The 22,329-nt window shown below is 52.1% G+C and overlaps 1 protein-coding gene across 9 annotated transcripts in view; it reads left to right on the top strand.

Annotated features, from left to right (window-relative positions):
- Window positions 1–22,329, top strand: part of eif4g3a (eukaryotic translation initiation factor 4 gamma, 3a) — a 41,098-nt gene that overhangs the window by 4,025 nt on the left and 14,744 nt on the right. Inside the window, exons 1-15 of one of the 9 annotated variants that reach the window (XM_047024575.1) lie at window positions 4,384–4,443; window positions 5,451–5,550; window positions 7,902–8,069; window positions 9,127–9,219; window positions 9,732–9,764; window positions 11,811–11,831; window positions 14,367–14,546; window positions 15,080–15,191; window positions 15,445–15,548; window positions 15,686–15,823; window positions 18,519–18,708; window positions 19,403–20,167; window positions 20,594–20,682; window positions 21,211–21,520; window positions 21,697–21,818. In XM_047024575.1, coding sequence (XP_046880531.1) covers window positions 5,464–5,550; window positions 7,902–8,069; window positions 9,127–9,219; window positions 9,732–9,764; window positions 11,811–11,831; window positions 14,367–14,546; window positions 15,080–15,191; window positions 15,445–15,548; window positions 15,686–15,823; window positions 18,519–18,708; window positions 19,403–20,167; window positions 20,594–20,682; window positions 21,211–21,520; window positions 21,697–21,818 — 2,412 coding nt within the window. In that variant the 5' untranslated portion in view covers window positions 4,384–4,443; window positions 5,451–5,463. Of the gene's footprint in view, window positions 1–4,383; window positions 4,444–5,450; window positions 5,551–7,901; window positions 8,070–9,126; window positions 9,220–9,731; window positions 9,765–11,810; window positions 11,832–14,366; window positions 14,547–15,079; window positions 15,192–15,444; window positions 15,549–15,685; window positions 15,824–18,518; window positions 18,709–19,402; window positions 20,168–20,593; window positions 20,683–21,210; window positions 21,521–21,696; window positions 21,819–22,329 lie in introns of those variants that run through there. The other 8 variants (XM_047024571.1, XM_047024574.1, XM_047024569.1 and 5 more) reach the window with 8 other exon arrangements.

Raw genomic sequence — 22,329 nt, 5'->3', positions numbered from 1 at the left:
GAGGACTGGTTGGCTAGATGGATGGTTGGCTAGATGGATGGATGACTGGTTGGCTAGATGGATGGATGACTGGTTGGCTAGATGGATGGATGACTGGTTGGCTGGCTGGATGGATGATTGACTGGATGGCAGGTATGTATGGCTGGTTGATTGAGCAGAGTTCTCTGAACTGAGCAGAGTTCTCCCATTTCAAAATGTCTTGTCACCTTGTTTCCCATCCCTCTATTTTGCCTACCTTTTTAATAGCAAACCTGTAGGCCATTAAACAGAGCTTGTTTTGAAAATGCACGCTAACAGCCCAGGGTGTAGCAAGCCGAACGCCTGCCCTGTTTGTGTCCACACTGCCTGCCGTGAGGAGGGAAGACAGACACAGGACTGTAGGTGACCTGAAGTGCTGGGTCGTTAGATAACACGGTATGTAGCCAGCTGGAGGGTCACGTAGCGCTACACGGCCCTGCTGGGGAGGACCGCTGCATGCTAGCTAGACCGGGCCGGTTTATATGGTGAGACGTTCTCAGAAGCACACTCACTGTTAGGGTTATAAATAAGCTGCTGAGTTGGCAGACCGTCAGACAGGCAGCCAGCACAGGTCTGCTTACTGCAGGGAGAAACAGCCAGGGACTTGTCTCCATTCAACCCTGCTCTGGCTGTTTGTTTTTGTTTTTTGTTTTTTTTTGGGGGGGGGGGGGGGGGTGTTGGCAGAGCTCCGCCTGGAGTGATTGACAGCCATGATATCACTGCGATTAATATTTCATGCTGTCAGCTGATATGTGTGGCGAGCGTGGTGCTTTCGGGCCCTGAAGGATAATGTGCAAGATGGAACCTATTGTGGTGGCTTACAAGGTTAGCTTCTGTTGTCTGTGTGGAAGCCAGGACTTACCAACAAACCTTTTGCAGACTTTCGAAGATGTAGCATAAACAGGCTCGAAGGAGATGTGGCATGAACAGACAATAAGGAGATGTAGCATAAACAGACTCGATGGAGATCCACTGGGGGATTTGAATGCATCAGCTTGCTGCAGTGAAAGCGCCATCTCAGCATAACTGTCTGTCTGCCTGCTATACTGCATGCTGTCCTCCAGCCTGCCTACTGTCATGGCTGCCTAGTTCCTTGCCTCTGTGCATGCCTGCCTGCCTGCCTGCCTGCTGTCATGGCTGCCTCTTGGCCTCCTTGCTGGTCTGCCTGTTTACCCAGCGCTATGTGAGCCTGAAGGGTAGAGAAAGAGGGGGAGATGGAGGTAGGGAGAGGGAGAGAAGGGGCTTTTGTGTCTGCACCATATGGCCTGTCTCCACTCACTTCCTGTGCCTCCCCTCTGGATCCAGTGAACTCAGGTAGGCTGCAGGATGACTCTGCTGGGGCCTAGAGGCAAGTCTGGAGAGAAGAAACAGAGAGGGGAGGAAGACTATAGATCATAGAGAAGAGAGAGAGACTATAGATCATAGAGAAGAGAGAGAGACTATAGATCATAGAGAAGAGAGAGAGACTATAGATCATAGAGAAGAGAGACTATAGATTATGGAGAAAGGAGTCACTCGGTTGTCGAGAAGACTGAGATAGTATAGATTATGGAGAAAAGAGAGACTAGACTGAACTCTGGAGCAAAAAGAGAGAGTAGTAACCTACCGGTATAGGTTATAGAGAAGGATAGTTTATAGACTAGAAATAAGAGATCCAAAAATGTTATAATTTTTTTGAGATGATAAACTACAGAGGTAAGAGAAACTATAGTTTGACTGTGAAGGGAATTGTCTAATTGTTGGTATGGAAATCAGTATAATAATCGCCTAGTCTCGAGTCATGTTCCTTTACTGCAGGCAGTTGTTCCAATTTGACCGTTCACAACAACATGTTGTTTATTTTCATTGGGTCAGACTGTTACGGAAATTGGGATTTCAGGGAAACGTCTTGACGACTCAGCAGAAAATTCAGCTTGACTTTGACCTGCTGTCCTGTATGTTTTCAGATGTCTCTCTGTCTTTCTCTCTGTCGTTCTCCCTCTCACACACACTTAGCACATAAGTGGCTTTGCAGTAAGCTAAGGACATGACATGCTTTCCCCCCTCTGTTACTGTGACAAGGAAGGCGGGGGGGTGCATAGCTACTGTTGACAGGGAGTGGTCACCGGGGGAAACATTAAGTCTGCCGACTAAGCTAATATAGGGAGGGGGTGTGGGTGACCCAGTGTTTGGCCTCAGAAAGTGAGTGAGTGAGACTGGTGTGGAGCAGGCTTTGTGTAGACAGGACTGAGGCTAGAGTTGTGAGTGTTATGGGTGATGGTCATCCACCCGGGCCAGGGTATCCCTGGAAGGGCCTGCCTGAGTGAGTCAGAGCCGTGGGCTTCTCTCTGGCCTCGCTCGGTATCACGGCCAACCTGGCAACATAAACCTCTCCGGGCAGGGCACTGCCCTTGTTCACCCTTTACAGAGTCATGGCACCTTTTTCTTGTCTTTTCTGCTGCCTCTGCTGCCTCTCCTCTCTTCAACCTCTCCCCTCTTATGCCTTTGCGCTCTTCTTCAACTTCTCTTCTTCTACCTTCTACCTCTCTTCTATATTTGTCTCTCAGCTCTATTGACTTCCCCGCAGTGTTGTCCGGATTCCAGAAATCCTCAACTGACTGTCTCTTAATGACAACCGCCTCCTCCCTTTTTCTCTCTCTCTCTCTCACACGCACACACACACTTCCCCCTCCCCCTTCTCTCTTTCTCACTCTCCCTTTTAGGCTAATGACTAATTAGCAAGGCCTGCCCTCCCCTGGCTGTCAGCCTTGGTTAGCCCTGTGCTCCAGGATGAGTGAACTGTCCTCCAGAGCCTGGAGCAAGGGGTTAGCATCTCCGGAGCCTGTAGCAAGGTTTTAGCATTAGCAAGGGGTTAGCATCTCCCGAGCCTGTAGCAAGGGGATAGCATCTCCTGACTCTGGAGCAAAGGGTTAGCATTGGCCAGGGGCTGCGTCTCCCAGAAGTAGGTCAGGTTCATATACAACAGCTGTGACAAGACAGGACCGTCAGAGCTTTCATGTTCTAGTGACCCGTAGAATCGAGGAAATAAACAATTTGTGCTATGGAACTGTGTAAAAACGTTCTTAAACCTCAAGCTGTTCTGCAGAGCAGAATGTGAGTCTATGTCTGTCCTCGTTTACGCTTTACGTTTATAATTGCATTGATGGACTCGCACTTGTTCATGAATGAGGCTTGTCAGGCAGCCAATCAGATGTTTTAACTGTGTCCACTGTACATGCAAAGGCATTTTCTATGCTTTTCCAGAGCATAGGTGATAGGCAGATTTTCTGTGTACAGAGAAGCTTGAGTCTCTTGCTGTGGTCAAGAGGTCACGCAGCAGGTCTCGGACAATACACATATAGATAGGAGAATGTGCACTTTAACCTTTGGACAGAGCAACATGCAGAAAATAGTATAAACAATGAGTGATTGCTGCACCACCTGTGCGGTGTTCTTCCTATGCCTTAAGTTGTGGAATGTCTACCATTTAAGGACATGTTTTGGTGGTTACTATATTTGTATGGTCCAGCTCATATATAATGTCTATCTGAGAGACATGTTTCTCACTCATGCCTATCACTCTGTTGTGGACTGATGGTGTGATCCGAGCAGCTCGATTAATAAACGAAGTCAACTCTTTTTCATTGTGGTGCGTTCCTTGGCCCATCCTCCGACAGAATATCATCGTAACAATAGGGCAGCAATTGCATCAGATGGGATTTCCACTCAGAGTAACAGGGTCTCTTCTGCCAAATTTCAGGGGTGTCAGTTTCTCGTCTCACCTGATTGTTTTTCTTAGCTACCGGTGTCATACGGATGGAGTTTAACTTTGACCCCAGACTGGAAACGTACTTGTTGCCCCCCCGGCATTCCGCTCCACACTTCTCCAATGTTTCCCTCTCCCCATGTATTTCTCTTTCTTTCTCCACATACACACGTCACACACTGACAAGATGAGACTTCACTTCTTTTAGCTGTGTTGAGATCTAGATCAAGTTTTTTTTTACTGTTTTAGTGTCCTCTCCTTATAATAAGCCCTCTCACTTTTCTGTTTTCCGCATTCTCTCTGTTTCTATCACTGAGGAAGAAACTCATGAGAGGAGGATGGGAGTGCGTGACAGAGTTTCCCTGAAATCATGTGACCTGTATGTGTACGCCTGTCCTTAGTTTCCATAGACAGAGAACTGCCTGAGCAGGTTACAAGTTCTCTCTCCCCTTGTTGCTTTCTCTCTCGCCTGTTTCTCCTTTCTCTTTTCTCTACCCCACCTCTCTTCTTTCTCCTTCTGTCTTTCTTTCTTTCTCTGACACTCTCTCTCTCTCTCTCTCTCTCTCTCTCTCTCTCTCTCTCTCTCTCTCTCTCTCTCTCTCTCTTTCTCTGTCAGACACCAGAAAGATAAGTTGTAGTGTTTTCCAGTAAAGCAGCCTGTACCCGGATACTCCTTGGAGGTGAACTCACTCACCTCGCCCTGTCACATGTTAACTTCTGATATGGAAAGGCACCCTATATATGTATCTGTCTCTAATCAGCCTTGTTCACTAACAGTAGATTTGTTTATAGTAACCTTGTTCGCTAATGGTAGGTTTGCTTTCTAATAGTAGTTATTTGCTAGCTGCAGGTTTGTTTATTGACAGTTGTTGTTTATTATCAGTAGGTTTGTGTAGTAATAGTAGTTTAAACTTAAGAGTATGTGAAATATGCCACATGCCACTGTTCAGTAGCCTTTCTATCCAATTGCTTCCTGAATAAATTCAGCAGTCGACCACTGTAGTTTGAATTTGACCTCATTGTTGACTGGCTGAGTTTAGTCCAGTTTCCTCTCTCTTTCACCCCTTCCCCCAACTACCTCTCCTTCTCCCTCCCTCTCCTTCTCCTTATCTCTACTTCTCCGTCACTCTCCCTCCCACCCTCCCTCCCTCCTTCTCCCTCCTTCCTTCCGTCTCCCCCCCTCACTATCTCCCTCCCTCCCTCTCCTTTTACCCTTCTCCCTCCCTCTCCTTCTCCCTGTCGTTCCCAGCTTTGTGTGGGAGGCTTGGAGAAGCCAGGAAGTCCATGTCTGGTTTTCCCCTGTACACGTGTGCAGTGTGGTGAAGGTACAAAGTGTACTCTGCAGATTGGGCATTTGAAGAGGTGGGGGAGGGGGGCTGATAGCAAGTTTAGGCTAGCCTATTGTGAAGTTCTAAGTATAGAAAAAAAATATTTACAAGCTATCATTTCTGAAGTAGAGAACCCTAAGAAGAAATAAAATAAAATGTGCTTGAAGTCTAGAGCATCTAGATGGGCAGGTTTTTGAATCATGGTTCATGCAATGACAAGGTGTGTCCTGGGGTCTGTTGAATCCTTTTGGAGTGGGACTGTTCTGTCCTACTGTCTGTTGCTACTGTTGATGATGTCACCATGCCCCCCCTCCCTCCCACCTTTGACCTGTTTTGACCTTAAGTTGACCCCCTTCCAGAATTTTCCTTAACATGACGCGCCCCAGGCTCTCGCGCGTGCAGCCCTCCCTGGACGACAGGATCTTCCCCACACAGCCTGGCGTCGCTGCCGTCTACAGCGTGAGTACGCACACACACACACACATACACAATACCTGCATACATACACACACTCTAACTGCACACATACACACACACAAAACGTTTACATAAATCCATACACATGAATATGTCACGAGGGATGTCATGATACACGGAATCATATTGAAGCATTTAGTCAAGGCTTTTGTTTCGGTACGCATGCAAAACGAACAATTGGTTTTGTGAACCGTTACAGCCTTAGTACTCACACGTACATGCAGAAACATACACAATGACTGTACTTGCACACACACACACACGCATGGATAGGTTGATGTAGCTTCCACCATGTACAGAGTGACCACACACACACTGCCATACACATGTGGTCTGAACACATTCTCACCCAAAGAACACACATACTCTCTGTGGGCACTTGTTTTGGTACACATTTCATACAAGAGTGTGTCTGTGTGTGTGTCCGTGCATGCATGTGTGTGTGTGTAACTGCAGTGATGAAGATATATATATATATATATATATATGGGTTGTCAGGGCGCACACACTAACCTGACCTCAAATGGCCTTCTGGGAAAACAATGATGTCAGCTTGGGGAAACACTGCTCCTCATCAGCACAGTCCCTAGGTGCGTGTGTGCGTGTGTGTGTGTATCTATACACAGTATGTGTGTTTATATATTTCTGCAAATATATGAGTAAAGAGAGAGTGCAAGACTTTGACAGCGAGGCCATGTCATTCCTGCAGCTTGATCAGTGTTCAACACAGTCAGGGGCAATCACAAGCCAAAAGCACTCCCTGACCTTGACTCTGACTACGCTCATTGAATGCCTGCGGCCAGCACCGAAGGATAGAAAAAAAAATTATAAGAAGAATGTTGTAAATAAATTACAATCTCAAAATGATTTTCGAGATGGGGGGGGGGATTTTTTAACATTTGTATTACAGAGTGTAAAGTAATGTACTGAAAAAGGTAATTTGTATACAGCTTCCGGTATTGGTTCAAAGTGAGCAATACCCAATCCTGGTGAACAGAAATGACATTGGTGGAACGCAGGGTTCCTGGCAGGCTGGTTGGATTTAGCTAGCCTGACAGGCTGTTTATGCACTTGACTCTGTGCAGGCACTCCGCAGGCCCTCTACCCCTCCCCCTGCTGTGCCCCTCAGCCAATGGGATTGTCAGGCCTATGGTATAGCTCCTCCCCTGACAACAGTAGCCAGATTAGCTGCTTTATCCCAGGTCAGGCAGGAAAACTGGGCCACGCCAAGGGAGGGATGGAGAGAGTGAGAGAGGGGGGAGGGATGGATGGATATAGAGATGGAGGGATTTAGAGGGAGGGCAGTTTAGAGAATCATTGCTGGTGATCAATGTAGAACAAGTGTTTTTTGTTGTTTAGAGACAGCAACAATATGATGTGTGTGTGTGTGTGCATCGATGTGTGTGCCGTCTCTGCTTTCCAGTATATCAGTGTTGCCCTGACAGGCGGCCTTCCTGCAGTGCCTCAAATCTGCTGTGTGTATGTCCAGTTTGTGCCAGGCTGCTGCAGCTGCAGTGTGTGGGTGCCCTGTGCCCAGCCAGAGTGTTTCCTGCCCACAGTGTGACACGGCAGCACAGTCTGATACAGAGCTAGCTACAGCTCAACCTCATACAGAGCTAGCTACAGCTCAACCTCATACAGAGCTAGCTACAGCTCAATCTGGAACAGAGCTAGCTACAGCTCAACTTCATACAGAATTAGCTACAGCTCAATCTGGAACAGAGCTAGCTACAGCTCAACCTCATACAGAGCTAGCTACAGCTCAATCTGGAACAGAGCTAGCTACAGCTCAATCTGGAACAGAGCTAGCTACAGCTCAATCTGGAACAGAGCTAGCTACAGCTCAACCTCATACAGAGCTAGCTACAGCTCAATCTGGAACAGAACTAGCTACACCTCAACCTCATACAGAGCTAGCTACAGCTCAACCTCATACAGAGCTAGCAACAGCTCAACTTCCCAGCCTGGTACAGACCTATCTATAGCTTAGCCTGGCACAGTCCAGTCCAGCCTGCTAGCAGTGCCCGGTCTGAGGGAACTTAGCACAGGGCTCTTTTCCTCCTCTCTTCTCTCCCGTTCACACAACCAATCCTGCTACATTCTGTGTGTGTATGTGTGGGTTGGAGTAAAACACTCCCTGGTTGATTCTGAGGCTTTCTGAACATTAAAATAATGCAAAGTCACTTAAGTCAGTGTTCCACTAAGCCCCCTTCTCTCTCTCTCTTGCTCTCGCTCTCTCGCTCTCTCTCTTTCTCTCTCTCTTGCTCTCGCTCTCTCTCGTTCTTGCTCTCGCCCTCTCCATCTCACCCCCTCTCTCCATCTCTCCGCTGCAGGTACAAAGGCACGCCGGGCCTCCCTACGCCACTCACGACATCACCAAGGGACACCCCAACTTGGCGGGCACGCCCCCTGGCCACGCCCACTCGCCAGCGCTCTCTCAGGTATCCGTCCCCACAGCTCCCCAGTATCGCTACCCTAAGGGCTGGGAGACAGGCGGAGGGGTGAGTCTGCGAGTCGCCGCCGTCGTCACCCTCTCTGCGTCCGTCTGACCGTCCCCCTGCATGCTTTATGTCTGTGGCTGCCTTGGTTTTCTTTCTTTCTGTCTTTTTTCTTCATTTTTTTTTTTACAAGATATGACTGTCTGTTTCGCAAGATATGTGTCTCTCTCTTTCTCTCTGCGTCTTCCAAAATATCTGTCTGTGTCTTTATCTGTCTTTCCCTCCCTCCCCTGTGTCCTGTAAGCTTGTGTTACAGCATGCCATTTGTGTTTTGGTCTTGAAGCCTGTGTGTTATTAATCTGAATTTATTAGCGAATCCTTTTTGGATCTGTCTGCGCTGCTAGAGAGAGACATTAGTCTTAATGAGCCGCGTTCGGCACCACGTCATGGGCTTGGAAATTGCTGCCGGCCACTCGGCCACTCAAGGGTTAATCAATTAGTTACCGTGACAGCAAGTCAATTACACTGCTGCTGTGATGCCAGTTTCTCCGATTGTCTTGCTGCGTGTGCGCACAAACACACACACTTGCGTACGCTGGTGCAAGGGAAGGGATTTCAGAATGACTCAGCTGTTCTGGAGCAACAGTGCGTGCTGTCCATATAGCCCTGCCTTACCCTGATCACTCTGCTCTCTGCCTCTCTGCCTCACCCTGATCACTCTGCCTCACCCTGATCACTCTGCCTCACCCTGATCACTCTACTCTCTGCCTCACCCTAATCACTCTGCTCTCTACCTCTGCCTCACCCTGATCACTCTGCCTCTGCCTGCCTTACCCTGATCACTGCTGTCTGCACCTCCTTGATCACTCTGCTCTATGCCAGCCTGGGTTATAATGAAAGGATACCTTAATCAGGCATAGTTGAATCCACAACATTTAATGAACTTGAACGGGTATGTGTATAATTTCGTTCTGTATGGAGTTTGTATGCATTCCAACTCTATTCGTTGGTATTCAACTTTTGTCTCTCCCCCCTTTCTCCCCCTCTCCACCCTTCACTTTTTCTCTCCCCCATTATACCTCCCCGCCCCTTCATACATCCCTCAATCCCTACCTTCCAGTCCCCATACACCACTGGACAGAATGCTGGCTCCGCCCCTCTAGTGTACTCTCCCCAGCCGCAGCCAATGAATGCACAGCCACAGAGTCGCCCGGTAAGTTCCCTCCTTTCCTGTTTTGGTGTCACGTCCTGCGTCCCACCCCTCCACACTTCCACTCACCAACAACAACACACTGAAACATGCGACTTCAGTCACCAGCGATGCTGGTCTGACCCAACACACTAGTACACACTAGTACCAGCGACCTCCAGGGACTACAGGAAGTACATACTACTACTAACATAAAGGAAGTGAGAGACGAGGTCTGTAAGATGCTAGCCTGCGCTGGAGAGAGGAGTGGAGTTGACCGGCTTGATAAATGACACCTTCCTGCTGATGGAAATGACCATGCTTTCTGCCTCTCATTGGTTCTTCTGTGTTTTTGTTTGTCCCCACTCTCTCTCTCTCTCTCTCTCTCTCTCTCTCTTTCACCGTCTCTCTCTTTCTTCGTCTTTCTCTTTCTTCCTCTCTCTGTCTCTTGTCTCTCTCTGTCTCTTGTCTCTCTCTGTCTCTCGTCTCTGCTTCTCTCTTCTTGCTGGACGCATCACACAACCCTCCCTCGCCAGTTTGCCACGGGCCCTCGACCAACACACCATCAGGTAAGAACCGCATCAAGCACACACTCATTAAACAATTTCACACAACTCTCCGACCCTCTCCCTCCTTCCCTGTGCCAAAGCTGCTTAGAAGTCTTCAGAAGGCTAGTGCTCTGATTGGCTGTTCAGGTGCTAAAGTCTCTCTGTCTCAATGTATAGACGTCCAATCACAGGACGTCTTCCTCTGCAGATGAGGGGGAGAATAAAGGGTCTAGGCTGAGGGCAGAACTCTATGGGCATCACATATCGTGTGAGCGTGCGTGCGTGTGTGTGTGCGTGTGTGTGTGTAAACGTGACATTATCCTGGTCCGCGACGGAACAACACTCAGCAGGCAGGTTCTGCCGGTAGCTTATCCGTTTACCGGCATCCGTTAAGAACAGCTGCTTTTTCTGGCTGTCTGGGCATCCCCCTGCTAGCGTCTCAACGTGTAAACATTCCCACCTTCTCGATGATTCTGTCTGGAGCGTTTTGACAACAAGCTATAAATAGCCTTAAGAGGCAGGACACCCTATAAGAGAGCTTAGGGTGTCTGGCCTGTGCTCAGGTCCTACTGGACGCACACACGTGCCCTCACTAGCCTGTCACTGGCTCTCTGGGGCTCCCGCTCTGCTCTTTCCATTCTTTACTCTTTTGTTCTCTCACTTTTTCTCTTTCTGCCACTTTCTGTCTGCTTCTATCTCTCCCTGTCTTTCTCTGTCTCTCCCTTCCTCTCTAACTTTCACTTTCTCTTGCCTTTCTCTCTGTTTCTCTCACTCACTCTCTCTCTGTCCCTGTCTCTCTCGCTCTCTCCGTCACTCCCTCCCTCTCTCCCACTCTGTGTTTCTATCTCTCTGTTGCGTTGCTGCGGAAGTGCAGTGCTGGAGCAGATGAGGAAGAACAATGAGCTTTTCTGCCGGTCAGAGAAGCAGGCCTTGTCTAGTCTGAACGGCCAAGCCCCACGCCATGAGTGGTACAGGGGGCCGAGAGATTCATTCATCTGCCCTAAACCTAAAACGAATGACATCATTTGCTTTCTCTGTCCCTCTTTTTCTCTCTGTCTCTCTCTCTACTGTATATCTCTGTCCACTGTCTCTGCCTATGAAGCTTATTGTACAGTATAGGTCTTTGTGTGACCAGTGACTGGTTGGCTGTTAGATCCAGCATTGTTGGCGTTAGCAATATTAGCTAATGAACATTCGTCAAACTGCAGACAAACAGCAACACGAGCAGAAAAGAGAATAGGTTTCAGGCCACTAACTGACTAACTCAATCATGCATGCACACAGGCACACTCTCCCCCTCCCAGGCACCCTCCCACACACCCCCCTACCTCCCCCATGTTGCTGGCTGGTCCCATGCAGCAACACTGTGGACCCTGGTCTTCTCCTCCACACCCTGTAACAGAGTGTAGGAGGAGGCTGGCTGGCATCATGACATCAGGAGCCCTGGTCTGGTCTGGCCTTGGTCCGGATCCTCGCCCTATACAGTCACTCTTATACATATACTAGGTCAAGCAGGTTGGTGCTAGTGGTGTGTACAGTCCTACAGCTGTAGACACCACTGTAGAGTCCAGCTATAGAGAATGGCCCCCAGCCTGGTCCTGGCCTCAGCGGTGGCCCCCACTCCAGCCCGAGTCCTGGCCTCACCCCAGCCCCCCAGCCCCCAGCCTGGCTTCAGCCCTGGCCTGCAGCCCTCCACACCCTGCCAGTGTTGCTAAGTCATCGCCGTGGGAGACAGCCAGCCTCACACTGAGTGCTGGAAACCGCCGAGTTGGCAAAGAGCACCCAGCGACAAGCTGCACATGCAGCAGGCGGAAAAGCCTTATGATGTGTTCTTTCTGTTTGCTTAGAGTGTGTGTGTGTGCGTAGGCAAGAGAGAGGGCTATGCTGTGTGTGTGTGTGTGTGTGTGTGTGTGAGGGAGTGTAGTTGTGTGTACACAGGTCTCATACAGAGCATGAGAAAACTGCGTGTGTATTGAAGAGTGTGTGTGTGTGTGTTCCGTCTGGGCACCCCACTCACCAGCTCAGTCTCCCATTGGCTCTTCTCTCTTTCCTGCTTCCAATCTCAAGGGAGGATTCAGACCCATCCAGGTAATATACCCAAGCCTTACTCAGCACTTCCTGTATACATGCATGACACGAGGACCACCCTGACCGGTCCTCACACTGACCCTCTAACCCCTGACCCCCTCCTCGACCTCCAGAGGTCATCTTCTCCCCTGCTGTATGCTCAGGACACGCCCCCTTGCTGTCCTCGCTCCAATCACAACTAACACGCTGACGGGTCATCCTCATCCTCGCATAACCCATGCTATCTGAATGAAGATGTTTTCCCGACTGTCTTTATTGTGCGCCATTTGAATCTTTCTTTCTTAGTTTTCCTGCTCATTCATCTCATCTCATTACGGTTCTGTTTGCCTAGTCTTAAAGAACAGCATGCTGAACCCTAGAACTGTCACCCCCCCCCCCCCCCTTCCCTGAAAATGTGGATTGTGTCTATTTGGATCCTTGTCTCTCTTTCTGTGTCTGCCTCTTGTGTAGGGACACAAACACAGAAATGCTATTCTGGTTGATACAAGTCACAGTGAGGTTGCTTTGGGGTCATTAGCGGGCTGTAATGAGTTCATTAATGAATGTTGTTGTGTGCTTGTGTCGCTATGGACTGACAGCGACATGGGTTCAGGAGCAGTGGTCAGACCAGTCACAGCTGCTCCTCTCTTCCACTGACGTGAACCTAGTTCTGCTTCTGGGCTGTTGCCAGTGCCGGTTGGCAGTTGGTTTAACTTGCGAACCTTTTAAGAACCGGTTTGCTTCTCCACGGACGAGAGAGCCACGTCATTACTTCACTGTGTCGTCAGGGTACGTCTCCGCATTCCCAGCGACGCCAGCACCGACCTCGAGCACCACAACGACAATGGCGGACGACATTGTTTCCTTATAGGCATCAAAAGTTGAGTCCCATCCATGGGCCGCTGTTTAGATCTGACCTCCAAGCTGTAGCAGGAGCCAAAGTAGCCCAATCAATGTGCGCTCTTCACTGAAGCTCTGTTTAAAAAACAATTACGGTAATTGTGGTCACAAATTCAGTTGGTGTTGGTCACGATAATCCCACCCCTGTCGTGAGTGGAAGGGTTCTAGAGCAGCTGGAGCCGCTGTGGAACCAGTTTTCCTGGCCAGGAGCCTGTTCGTTCGCTGTCGAAACGCAAAGAACTGGTTTGAGATTGGGCACCGGCTCAGAACCAGCCGGGGGGGGTAGGACCCCGCAGTGGAAGCTGGCTTAGTTGCTGTGCTCTCTGTTCTGTACCCTGACCACGGGTACATTGACAGAAGACTTTGCTTACTAGCCGTGAAGTTCTCCCGAAATAAGAAACAAATCTGAACACATGATTTTCTGGAAATGGTTGTGTAAACAACCATTTCCCTCACCCCCAGGACGCTAAGTCACCAGAGGACTCTTACACCACAGCTGGGCCAACGAGACCATTTAGTTTCTGTTTCTTAGGAAGCCGTATTACTTTCTTCATTTATTCTTCAACTGTGTGTTTGTGTGCGTGCGTGTGGGAGGAAGTCAAGTCCCAGCTGTTGTTAGCAGCCTTTCATCTCACCCCGAGCGATGCACATTGATTGCGGAGCAACATTTTCTTTCTTTAAACCGTGGCCACACCGAGCTTCCTGTTGTCACATTTCGTCTCCATCTGCTGTGATCTTGCCGTCGCTAGGACACCCCCCTCCCGGTGCTCCGTGGGGTGTAAACCACACACACACACCCACATACACACACCCATTCATATAAACACACGCACACCACCGCATACATATACAGACGCACACATACGTAAACACACACACCACCGTGCACACACTGCTACACAGACAGCACGCACACACTTGCACACATATGCAGACCAACACCTACCACCCCACAACACATATGAACACCCCCACGCATACACACCACACCCACACACACACAAAACGAGCACTCAGGAAACGCTAACAGCGCGTCATCATCACTTCTCTGGGATGCATCGGCTCTGGGACTGTTTCCCGCAGCAGAAAATCATGATGATACTGTAAATCACTCACGTTCACAGAGCACTTGGCTACATATTAACAGGACAGTTGTGAATGGGGCTCGGGCTGCACTCTAAATGCCATCTGGCCGAGGTGCGTTCGGTTTGTGCCAGAGCGTATGCCTGCGGCCAGACTGCAGTGTCGGTGTACCGCGGTGCAGGAAGAGGCCGTAGCATGGCTCTCTCTGCTGTTGTGTTTCTGGGGAGGCTACAGGACCCACTTAGTGCCGCCCCCACAGTGCCCTGGCAGACAGCCCCAGTATGTGTGTACCCCCCTGGGCAGAGGGTGGGGGGTGGCCTGCCCCTCCTGGAAGCCCCTCTGGAGAGGAGAAGACCACTGCTGGAGTGTCCGGTGTGGATCCACTCTACTCAGGGATTGGATTCTCTCACGTGTAACCTCTCCCTGTCTCTCTCTCTCCACCCCTCTTTATTTTACTCCCTCCATCTCTCCCCCCATCTCTTTCCCCCTTCCCAATTTCTCGCCTATATCTCCTCTCTCTCCTCTCTTCTCTCTCCCCTCCCTCCCCCTCTCCTATCCCCCTCCATCTCCCAGTTTTTCCAGAGGACCCAGATGCAGCCGGCACGGCCCCCCATCCCCACCAACACACAGTCCCTGCGGCCGGGCTCCCAGACCCCGACTGCTGCCGTCTACTCCCCCAGCCAGCCCATCATGATGACCATGGCCCCCATGCCCTTCCCCTCCCCACAGGCCGCCCAGTACTACATCCCACAGGTCAGACTGGGGGACTGGATAGACCACTGACTGGATGGCTGGCTGGCTTGTTAGGTGGTTGGCTGGATGGCTGACTGACTGGCAGGATGGATGGATGGATGGATGTGTGGATGGATGGATGAATGGATGGATGACTTATTGGCTAGCTCCATGACTGGCTGGTTGTCTGTCTTGTTTTGCGTTTATCTACATGAATGAACCTTTGCCATGAATGTATTTTGGTGTTCCCTGGACAGCTCTGCATCTCCCATGTTCACTCCTATCAGAGCCATGTCTGGATGTCAGTCAATGCTATTCTGATACCAGTCTATATCAGTGCCTGCACTAATCTCAATCATTCTATCAATGTGTATGCCGGTCTATATTAGTGTCTGCCAGTCCATAGTGTCTGCACAAGTATATATCAGTCTGTCTGTAGTCTGTATCAGTGTCTATACCCCCCAGGCCTGTCTGACCCCCCCAGGCCTGTCTGACCCCCCCAGGCCTGTCTGACCCCCCCAGGCCTGTCTGACCAGTGTTGTCTCCTCCTGCAGTACCGCCACAGTGCTCCCTACGTGGGCCCCCCCCAACAGTACTCGGTCCAGCCCCCGGGATCTGGAACCTTCTACCCCAGCCCTGGTCCTGGGGAGTACCCCACACCCTACCGTGAGGACACACACGCACACACTCACACACACACACACACACACTACTCATACATATACACACATCACTCATACGTGCTCCCAGCTGAAACACACACGTGTCACAAGCATATGTACACCCTCACACATGCCACCTCTGTTGTTTTACCATCAGGTTGAGGAACTAGGGTTGTATTGATATGTACAGGATCGATCCCTCAGAGTGTGTGTGGCTCACGCTGTCTCTGTCCTCCCCCCGTCCGTCCCCCCCCCAGCTGCCCCCCCATACTACCCAGGGCAGTCGGTATACCCTCCCTCGCCCCCCATCATAGTGCCTACACCACAGCAACCTCCACCAGCCAAGAGGGAGAAGAAAGCAGTGAGTACCTGAACATGCTGACCCACATGTTGCGCGCACACACACACACACACACCTCACCCCTGAGGTGAGTGTGTGTGTGTGCTGGCTGCTCCGGGAGTCTGGCACTTTAGTGAGGGCTGTTTGTTTTTGTGATGTTGTCCTCCCAGATCCGTATCCGAGACCCCAACCAGGGCGGCAGGGACATCACGGAGGAGATCATGTCCGGGGGGTCAGGGAGCAGGAATCCAACGCCCCCTGTCGGTCGGCCCTCCTCCACCCCCACCCCACCACAGGTAAGACACCCCTCACCTGTCTCGCTCACTCTCTTTTCTACGTCTCTTTTTTTTCTCTCCTTTTACTCTCTCTCTCATTTTCTCTCTCTTTTCTTCTCTGTACAATAAACAATATTTCTCTCTCACTCCCTCTCTGTATGTCGTTCTCTGCCTCCCTGTCTGCTTTGGAGTGACATACTATCATCCCATGCTGTTCACTGGTATCACTGACACTGTACACATACTAAGCTTCACACACACACACACACAAACACACAAACACACACATACCTGCAGTGTGGTAACTTACCTGCAGTGTGTTAGCCTACCTGCAGTGTGTTAGCCTACCAATGTTAGCCTACCTGCAGTGGTTTAGCCTACCAGTGTTAGCCTACCTGCAGTGTGTTACCCTACCAATGTTAGCCCTACCTGCAGTGTGTTAGCCCTACCTGCAGTGTGTTAGCCCTATCTGCAGTGTGTTAGCCTACCAATGTTAGCCCTACCTGCAGTGTATTAGCCTACCAATGTTAGCCTATCTGCATTGTGTTAGCCTACCAATGTTAGCCCTACCTGCAGTGTGTTAGCCTACCAATGTTAGCCTATCTGCAGTGTGTTGGTCAGGCTGGAGAGTAGGCCGACGCTTTGTCACCAGTACAGAAGACTGTGTGCACTGTGCTGGGAAGTGGAGGAGGAGGTGCTTAGCTCTGATCCTCACCTCCCCAGCACCATGCAATTACACACACACACACCCACAGACGTATACAAAGATGCCCTCACCCACGCTCAGACAGAGCCTTGCACCTGGGCCTGGTACACAGCCACCAGGCAGCTTTCAGTAGAACACACACAAGCCTCCGGCTCCAGACGCTCACCTGGGTATCTCACCCTGAGGCCGTGTTGAATAATGGACGCTTCCCTCGTGCCGTCTATCACAAGTGCATGTCTGTGTGTAGCACTGCCCGTGTCTGCCTGTCTGTCTGTCTCTGGGTTGTTTATTCCACCCCTTCTCCTCTCCCTCCGCACAATCCAGAAAACCCAGGTAGTCTCTCTCCCGTTCGTTGTCCTAACACTACGACTCCTTATCGACTCGGCCGGCGGAATCCCCGTCGAAAATTGTAGAGGTTTCGTACAATCGTCTGTGCATTTCCTGGGAGTTAGATTATGTCATTTGTCCGTGCTCGCAGCTTGATTGGCTGCCTGGTTCTGGTAGAGGAAAGGCTCCCGAGGTCCCAGAGGAGGGCTGGGTTCAGTCCGCCGTCGGGGGCTGCTCTCACAGCCGTCTGGATTCTGTAGAGGGAAGGCTTTTGGTGTGACACTTTCCTCCCTGCTGTCTCCTGGGATGTTAACAGTGTGTCTTTCCTCTCTCTGTCTCTCTCTGTCTCTCTGTCTCGTGTCCTTTTCTGCTTTTTTTTTACACGTTTTGTCTTTTTCTTGCTTTCACCTCATCTGGCCCTCTCCTCCTTTTCTCCCTCCACACACCCCTCCTCCCCCCCCACCCCTCCACGCACTCCCTGACCCCTATCTCTTCATCTGCTTCTCCTATTCCTCCTGCCTATCTCTTCATCTGCTTCTCCTATTCCTCCTGCCTATCTCTTCATCTGTTTCTCCTATTCCTCCTGCCTATCTCTTCATCTGTTTCTCCTATTCCTCCTGCCCATCTCTTCATGTGCTTCTCCTATTCCTCCTGCCTATCTCTTCATCTGTTTCTCCTATTCCTCTTGCCTCATTGACTTGTTTCTTCTTCTCGTCCTTCCCCTCTCATTTTATCCTGGTCTCCCCTGCTTCTCTCTCTCCCTGACCATATCCCACTGGTATCCCTCTTTCGGCTTTATTCTCTGTTTGTTTGGGCTCATTTGTTTTTGTGTGTGCTTGTCTGTGTGTCCCCTCTGTCCGTCCCTTGTTCTGTACACCTGTCTGTCCCTCCCTCTGTGCACCTGTCTGTCCCTCTCTCTGTCTGTCCCTCCCTCTGTACACCTGTCTGTCCCTCTCTCTGTCTGTCCCTCCCTCTGTACACCTGTCTGTCCCTCTCTCTGTCTGCCCCTTCCTCTGTGCACCTGTCTGTCCCTCCCTCTGTACACCTGTCTGTCCCCCTCTCTGTCTGTCCCTCCCTCTGTACACCTGTCTGTCTGTCCCTCTCTCTGTCTGTCCCTCCCTCTGTACACCTGTCTATCCCTCTCTCTGTCTGTCCTTCCCTCTGTACACCTGTCTGTCTGTCCCTCTCTCTGTCTGTCCCTCCCTCTGTACACCTGTCTATCCCTCTCTCTGTCTGTCCCTCCCTCTGTACACCTATCTGTCTGTCCCTCTCTCTGTCTGTCCCTCCCTCTGTACACCTGTCTGTCCCTCCCTCTGTCTGTCCCTCCCTCTGTACACCTGTCTGTCCCTCTCTCTGTCTGCCCCTTCCTCTGTGCACCTGTCTGTCCCTCCCTCTGTACACCTGTCTGTCCCTCTCTCTGTCTGTCCCTCCCTCTGTACACCTGTCTGTCTGTCCCTCCCTCTGTACACCTGTCTATCCCTCTCTCTGTCTGTCCCTCCCTCTGTACACCTATCTGTCTGTCCCTCTCTCTGTCTGTCCCTCCCTCTGTACACCTGTCTGTCTGTCCCTCTCTCTGTCTGTCCCTTCCTCTGTGCACCTGTCTGTCCGGCGTGGCTGTTTCTGTGCTGCTAGTTTTTATGGCCGCACCCTCATTATCCTCACATTTTCTACCTCAAATCGCAGCATGCTGGCAGCGGGAGCAACAGCAGCAGGCAGACTCCGGAACAGGGCCAGGGGCTGGCTCACCCGGCGGCCTACAGCCTGGAGCCCCCGCCTCAGACTCAGCCCCAGCCTCAGACCCAGCCTCTACAGCCGCAGCCCCACCAGCAGCAGCTCACCCCGGGGGCTGTAGACATCATCAAGCATGGGCCAGGTCTGACCTCCACCTCCCCCAGCCTTCATCCTTCAACCACACCCTCTACTAGTCGTCTAGCCTCTGTCCTCCTTGCACTTTGAACCCCACTCTGACCCTTTCTAACCCCCACCCTCTCCAATGCCCCACCCCCGACCCGCTAAGCCCACCCCACCTAACCCCCACCCTATGGAATGAAGTGCCAGCACACGTTGAAAGCAGTAAGAGTTCGATTTGATTTCAAACCATTAGATTCAATTTCAATGTTTGCAAATGCAATTTGAAATTTGGCATGCAGTCAATTTGGACATTTCAAATTCAAAACTATTCCATTCAGGTGTCATTTGTGCTGGCACTGAAATAGCTCCATACAACCCCCTCTATATTCTCCAACCCTCGCCCTGTCTAGCCCTTACCCCTTCTAGCCCTCACCAACCCCCCCCAAAAACCCACACAGCCTGTCTAACCCGACCCCCCCAAGACCCCCCTCACTTCACTAACCCCCCCCCTCACACTGTCTAGCCCACCCCTGTCCCATCAGCGCTCAGTACAGCTCCCAGAGCCCTGAGGAGGAAGCTGTTCTACAGGACCGTCTCTGACATGCTCAGAGACTCCCAGCGTCCCCAGTGTGTGTCGTCCTGGTGACCCTCCCCCCCCCCCGCCCATGACCCGTCTCTGTTCCTGCTCTGACGTCACTTCCTGTCTCTCCCTGCAGATGAGAAGCCCCGAGAGGAGGCCTCCGCCCTGACGTCTTCCTCTGCCGTGCCAGAACCCTCACCAGAGAGACGGGAGCCTCCCGTCCCAGACCTCCCTCCCCCCGCAGAGCCCGTGCTTCCCCGCCCCGCCCCTCCGACGGGGGTCCCCGGCCCCTCCCCCCTCCCCTCCACCAGCCCCAGCCCCAGTGAGCTGCCCCCGCCTGTCGAGCCCGTGGCATCCCCTTCCCCCTCCGTGGTGGAGCCCAAGCTCCAGGCCCCCGCCCAGGCCCAGCCGATCAGCACAGACAAGCCTCTCCCGGAGGCCCAGCGCACCCTGGCTGCTTCCCCAGCTCCAGCCCCGAGCCTGGCCCCCAAGGCCTTGAATGGCCTGGTAGACAATGGCGCCGAGCTGGACACCCCTGCCCGGGAGTCCTCGCCCCAGGCCCCATCCCTACTCCAGCCCCAGGCCTCATCTCAGGCCTCCAGAGAGAACGCCACCGAGAGCAGGCCCAGGCCTGCCGAGGTTAGGGCCGAGATGGCCCCCGTTGCCACGCCTCCTGTCATGCCAGTGGCGGTCGTACCGGTCGCTCCCACCTCCAGCCCCGCCCCTGTGGTCCCAGCTCCTCCCCCAGGCCTCCCCCCCCTCGTGCAGGCTCCAGTGGAGGCCTGCCAGCCCTCTGACACTAAAGACCCCCCCCAGAAAGCTGGGCCGGGGACAGACACCCCAGCCGAGAGGAGAGCAGAGCCCCAGATACAAGGCCTCACTAGGAAGAGTCCCACATCAGGTAACTCCACCTCCTCAGCGTCTGTTTGCATGGAGCCACATATAGATATTGTGATAAAAAAAAATGGTTACTAGGCTAATCCGTGTTAGGAAGACTTCTTATTCAGTGATCAAAGCCGCGGATTGTTTATGGCGCACGCTCAGCCAGCGCCGCGTTTTATCAGATTGGGTCTTGCGTCTTCTCGTCACGGGAGCTCTGACAAAGGCCTGTGCAGTTCTGATGAGGGATGGTTGCTATGAGACCCAGCGGCAGTAAGAATAGGCCTCAGTGCTGAGTTCAGCACGGTGCTTTCCTCTAACTCCACTAGCCGGAGGTCAAGGTTGTCGTGGCGAGAAGGGCGCTGTTACTGTCGAGCAGTAAATCATTTGGTAAATGGCACTTTTGGCAACGTGCTGACTGTGGTTGGTGTGTGTTTGTGTCGTGCAGGATCCCAGATACCTCCTGCTGCACCAAAGACCTGGACAAAGCCAAATGAAGGGAGCTCTGAAGGAGAGACGCCCCAGATGGAGAGAGAGGTAGGAGGGAAGGGAAAGGGGGGGGGGGGGGGGGGGGGACAGGAGGACTGCTGGAGGAGAGAAGGAGGAGATGGATGAGGACTGGTGAAGGAGAGGAGGAGTAAGAGGAAGAGTGGAGGAGGATGGTAGGACTGCTGGAGGTCTGGTAGGGACATGGAGGAAGAGGAGGAGGAGGAGGGGTGAAGAAAATGGGAAGAGAAGGGAAAAACCCCAGCCAGGGGAGGGTAAAGATAGGCAGGGGGGGACTCATAGTGAGACAGGAGGGGGGGAAGGGAGAGAGGGAAAATGTAGTCTAGAGAGAGTCATTCAGGGAGGGAGGGAGCGAGGGAGGACAGGGTAACGTGATGTGGGCGATAGTTCAGATGGAAACCGTTTCCACATGTGCTGCAGTGGAGCTCAGGCAGTAATGACTGACTCTTACTCTGGTCCAGGACCATCACGATTAAGGTTCCCCCAGCCAGCCAGTCAGTCAGGAAGGCCACCAGCACCCCCACCCTAACTACCCAGCCTTCTCCTTCCTCCCTCCAGGAGGAGGCCACGCCGGTGGAGCAGGCGGCTGGAGACCAGGCTCTGCAGCCAGCCCCTCAGAGCAGCAGCCCTCCGCCCCCAGCGGCCCCGGCGCCAGCCTCATCCCCAACCCCAGTCTCGGAGGCGGCCCCGGCTCTGGCCCTGGAGGCGGAAGAAGAGCTGGCGTGCGACCCCGAGGAGAACGGCGAGGAACTGGAGCCTCTGAGGAACGGAGCGGGACACCCCTGGGAGACGGAGAGCAGCGACAGCGGGGCGACCCCGGGGGACAAGGAGGGGCCCTTGGGGGGGAGCCCAGAACTCTTCCAGGAGGGTGAGGAGGACGCGGGGTTGATTGCCATCATGGGTTATGGACCGTTTTGGACGGGATGGAATGACATGGAATCGATTGTGATTTTAAAAGAAAATCTCACCTTCGTACGCTGTGCCCCTCTCTTTCCCCCTCTCTCTCCCCCCCCCCACCCCCCGGTCGGGGTGTGGCATCATTAGATCTGGAAGCTAACGGGAAGCGCCAGTATAACCGGGACTTCCTGCTGGGTTTCCAGTTCAAGCCTGCATGTGTGCTGAAGCCGGAGGGTCTCCCTCCCATCAGTGACGTGGTGCTGGACAAGGTAAGACCAGGCCCAGGGCCACACCTGGGGGGACTAGCTCTCTACCAACCCACACCTGGGGGGACTAGCTCTCTACCAACCCACACCTGGGGGGACTAGCTCTCTACCAACCCACACCTGGGGGGACTAGCTGTCTACCTCCAACCATGCTCAGACCCCACACTGCTAGCGGGGTCAGATGGCTGAGCGGTTAGGGAGTCGGGCTATTAATCAGAAGGTTGTTGGTTTGATTCCCGGCCGTGACAAATGACGTGTCCTTGGGCAAGGCAATTCACCCTACTTGCCTCGGGGAGAATGTCCCTGTACTTACTGTAAGTCGCTCTGGATAAGAGCGTCTGCTAAATGACTAAATGTAAATGTACATGAAACTTCCTTGAACTTGGACTTGGAACTTCTGTCCTTGAACTTGGACCCGTGTCTGAGATCCCAAACCCCACATGAGGATGTAGAACATACTGGTTCTATCTCTGGTTGTTAAGAACAGATTCTGGGACTGCAGTCACCTATTATT

The sequence above is a fragment of the Hypomesus transpacificus genome, chromosome 9, assembly GCF_021917145.1.
Source record: "Hypomesus transpacificus isolate Combined female chromosome 9, fHypTra1, whole genome shotgun sequence".
Lineage (NCBI taxonomy): Eukaryota > Metazoa > Chordata > Actinopteri > Osmeriformes > Osmeridae > Hypomesus > Hypomesus transpacificus.
This window is presented reverse-complemented; position numbering and strand designations above follow the sequence as displayed.